Here is a 3,621-nt window from a genome sequence, read left to right as displayed (position 1 = left end):
AATACCTGTTTTAAAAAGCATCCTGAATTAAAAAAGAATAAGAAGAATAAGACTACTAAGTCTAGTAGTATGAAAAGGGCAGGTATAAATAGATATATAATATTCCTTATATAAGGAATATATATCTAAATAGAGTTATATAATAGGATCTAGCCGTAATAGACTATTATATAATAAACGGATCGGCGGAGTATAGCTTAAAGATAATAAGAATATAGTATAATTCTTAAAGTAAAGACTAGATAGAGAGAGAACTAAATACATAGAGAGACTATTCCTTATATATTCCTCCTTATATATTCTAGATCCTTCTCTATAATGAGTGAAGACGTAGGATAGTAGTCTAACAGTTCATAGAGAGACATAGGAATGTATTAGTAGAGTAGTCTCACTCTCATACGAGGTTGATTCCTAACGAGTAGGAATCGGTTTATGCGGTCCACTTATATAGTGACCTTACTTAACCCAGCTAACTTATCCTAGCTCTAGCCGCTACGTGGCTACATGGATTAGAATGGTCCATATAGGTCCGTTAGGGTTCCCGTCCTAATAATATCCTTCTTCTTTTTATACTTCGCCCCGAAGCACTTAAGTATATATAATCCTAAGTCTCTATAATCTACCGTATATCTTTATATCCGTGACTAAGTTTCTATAATATTATAACTATCCTTAATATAGGTAAACTCGAGATTCTAGTTCACTTTTACCAGTTTATACACGCGCTTATCCCTTACTTTATAGCTACTACCTAGGACACGTAATCGCTACTTTAGTCGAGCATATATTTAGCTTCGCTCGCCTTTGATTTTATTCTCTAGTATATCCACCTCGCTCTTAAGGTAAGTCGTTAATTCATATACTATCTTCCCTAGTTTAGGTTTAGAAGGGTCTATTATGGTCTATTCTTGTTAGAACCGGTCCTATATGACCCATTCGCGTTATTACGGTTACTGATTTAGCTTCGTTAACTACCGTTAAGGGTAGACGAATATTCCTTTCTTAGATCTCTAGCTAACATGTATATATAGATGTCTAATACTAGTCCTATCTCTAAGCCTGCCTCCTCCTCTCGTAAGACTCGCTCTAAAGGTATTATCTCCTCCCCGGCCACGCCGGCTAAGAAGTCTACCCATCGCGGTGGTATAAAGGCGCGCTCTAAGTCGGAGAAGAGGGTAGCTAGGGCTACTACTACTACTACCTCTACTACTAATATGGCCACTAGTCGCTCTAATCTAGGTAATCCTAGTACTAAACTTATGGATAAAGTGGTCGTAGGTTCTCCTCTCGCTCTAAAGTATACGCCGTCTACTCTACCTCCTCTAGAGGATGAAGAAGATCTCGTTATAGACGATAATCGCGAGCCCTCGCGCTTATCCACGCCGCCGCCTCGCCGCTCTCCCTTCCGGTCTAATATAGACTGATTTAGTTACTCTAGGTCCTTTTAGGACCTTAACATTCGCTCTAAACCCTAGCCTACTAATAATAAGGCCTAGGTCGCCGAGGATACTAAACGTAGTCGCGGTTTACGCCATAGGAAAACAGCGAACTACGGTTTAATATACTATAAGTGCATTAAGGGCTATACGGCCGGCTCTAAATATCTCTTTCGCTCTAACTCTAGTATTAGCTACTACTCTACTAACCGCGACGGGCCTATACGCCCTATCTTTACTCTACCTACCCGCTACCGCCGCTATACCGTGACTAGTAAGACTTATCTATAGGTAAGTATAATGGGCCGTCTTGATCTAGTATGATCTAAAGTAGTCCACGCTAATACATTCTTAGGTTCCTATGCGTATATAAGATACATATAACGACCTTCGCGTCCGTGAGACCCTTAGGGGTCCTTATAGCTATCTACCTACTATATAGAGGGAGTTTAGGGAGCGCTATAAGCTCTTCCTAGAGGTTATTAAAGTGTAAGTTGTGAGCACGTTAATTGTTTTTAACACCTGTTGATTTTTCTAGCCGCCGTGAGATCCCTAGCGCCTAGGCTACCTATTCTAGGGAGTCTATCCTAGCTATAGAGGCCGTAGAGAGGATTCGCTCTATCCCCTCTCGTCCGTCTCGCGCTACTAACGGATCTCGTAAGAGGTCTACTATTTCTCCCTCTAAGTCGCCTCGTAAGAGGGTATATATTCCCTTCTAGATTATTCTAGATCGTGTTAGCTAACTTTAGACCCAGTCGCTACGCTCCGGCGCTTAAGGCTCTTCCCTCTAGGCTCTAACGGATCGGGTTATTACTCTAGAGGCTAAGGTTATTACCCTCTACCGCTATATCGTGCGGTTAGAGAGGACTATACTAGAGGTTATAACGGATAATAAGATGGAGGAGTAGCTCTATGGTTCTGGCTCTATGTATTAGCTCTATGTATTCTAGATCTACTATAGGTGGTGCGCGCCGGCTCTATTTACCTAGCTTTTATCCGTTTTAGTCCTTTCTAGACCGTTTAGATACCCGTCGGCCGGTTTCTAGTAATTTAATTCTTAACTTAACGATATTGTGTATGCGCTCGCTTCGCTTATAACTATCGGTTTCTATATTCTGATTTTCCTTAAGTCACCTAAGTGTGGGCACCGTATATAAATTAGTTTATCTCTATAAATTCTATTAGAGCACCCGAACTAGTAGCCTAGTAGTTATCGGTTCGGGTACTCTAACCTTTTGTGTTTTATATTAAGAGTTTAATTCTATAGTAGGGTACCTTTTTTAGGTTCTTAGTCCTATATTTTTCTCGTGTATAATGGTCTATATTAGTCCATTCTAGACTCTTCTATTATAGTATATCGCGTCGCGTTTCTAAAATAGTTACTTACGCTTTCTTCGCGTCTAGTAACTATATGATACTTAAATTATAGGGCTGCCTTATAGAGTTTTCCTAGTGCGCGTCTAGATTTTCTAATTAAGTACTTCGTCTTCTACGGCATTCTTCTTCTTTTTACGACGACCGCGACGTCGCTATATTTATATTAATAATGCGCTATTCTATATCTTTTACTTATACGTAGCTATTATAGAACTTAAGATATATACCGCTGGTTCCTAGGTGTCCTTATCCTTAGTATAGTCCTTCCAACGGATTCTATATTTCTAAATACCGTCTTTATCGATCCTATGTTTAATAATATAGTCTACTTCGAACACGTCTAGTCTATCTTAGGGTATAATAGAGTATAACTATACGTTCGTGCGGTTATACACGTTAGGTCGAAATCTTTCGAGTAGTGAGACGTGGAATACGTTATGGATTCTTATATCGCTTTCTAAGTCGAGCTTATAGGCTCTTATACTAATACGACGTTTGATTCGGAAGGGACCAGCTATTTTATAATCGAGCTTCTTGTTTACTCGCGACGTTCGTATGTTACGGACGTTAAGAAGGACCTCGTCGCCCTCCTCGTACGTCTAATCCTTAGCTAATCTATTATAGTACTTTATATACGAGTCGTTTACTTATTAGATTATAGCGCGATAGTTGCGTGCGGTTTCAAAGATTTTAATCGCTAATTCCTAAGCGTGGACGTTCACGTCTATTATTCGATTAAATTAGACCGTATAAGGCTTAAAACCTATCCTTAGACTACGTCCGAGGTTCGCCTAGAAAGGTATAATAC

The 3,621-nt window shown here is 39.6% G+C and overlaps 1 protein-coding gene across 1 annotated transcript; it reads right to left on the bottom strand.

Annotated features, from left to right (window-relative positions):
* Nucleotides 1–70: 70 nt before the first annotated feature.
* On the bottom strand, nucleotides 71–309 carry EJ05DRAFT_481295 (uncharacterized protein; the record flags this gene model as incomplete). The annotated part of the gene is made up of 1 exon (XM_033745042.1): nucleotides 71–309. A coding segment is annotated over one exon (165 nt), but the record flags the coding sequence as incomplete, so codon positions are not given.
* Between the last annotated feature and the right edge of the window lie 3,312 nt (nucleotides 310–3,621).

The sequence above is a fragment of the Pseudovirgaria hyperparasitica genome (genome assembly GCF_010093815.1).
Source record: "Pseudovirgaria hyperparasitica strain CBS 121739 unplaced genomic scaffold EJ05scaffold_66, whole genome shotgun sequence".
NCBI classification, from domain to species: domain Eukaryota; kingdom Fungi; phylum Ascomycota; class Dothideomycetes; order Acrospermales; family Acrospermaceae; genus Pseudovirgaria; species Pseudovirgaria hyperparasitica.
Note: the sequence above shows the minus strand (reverse complement) of the source record. Positions and strands in the feature narration are given on the sequence as shown.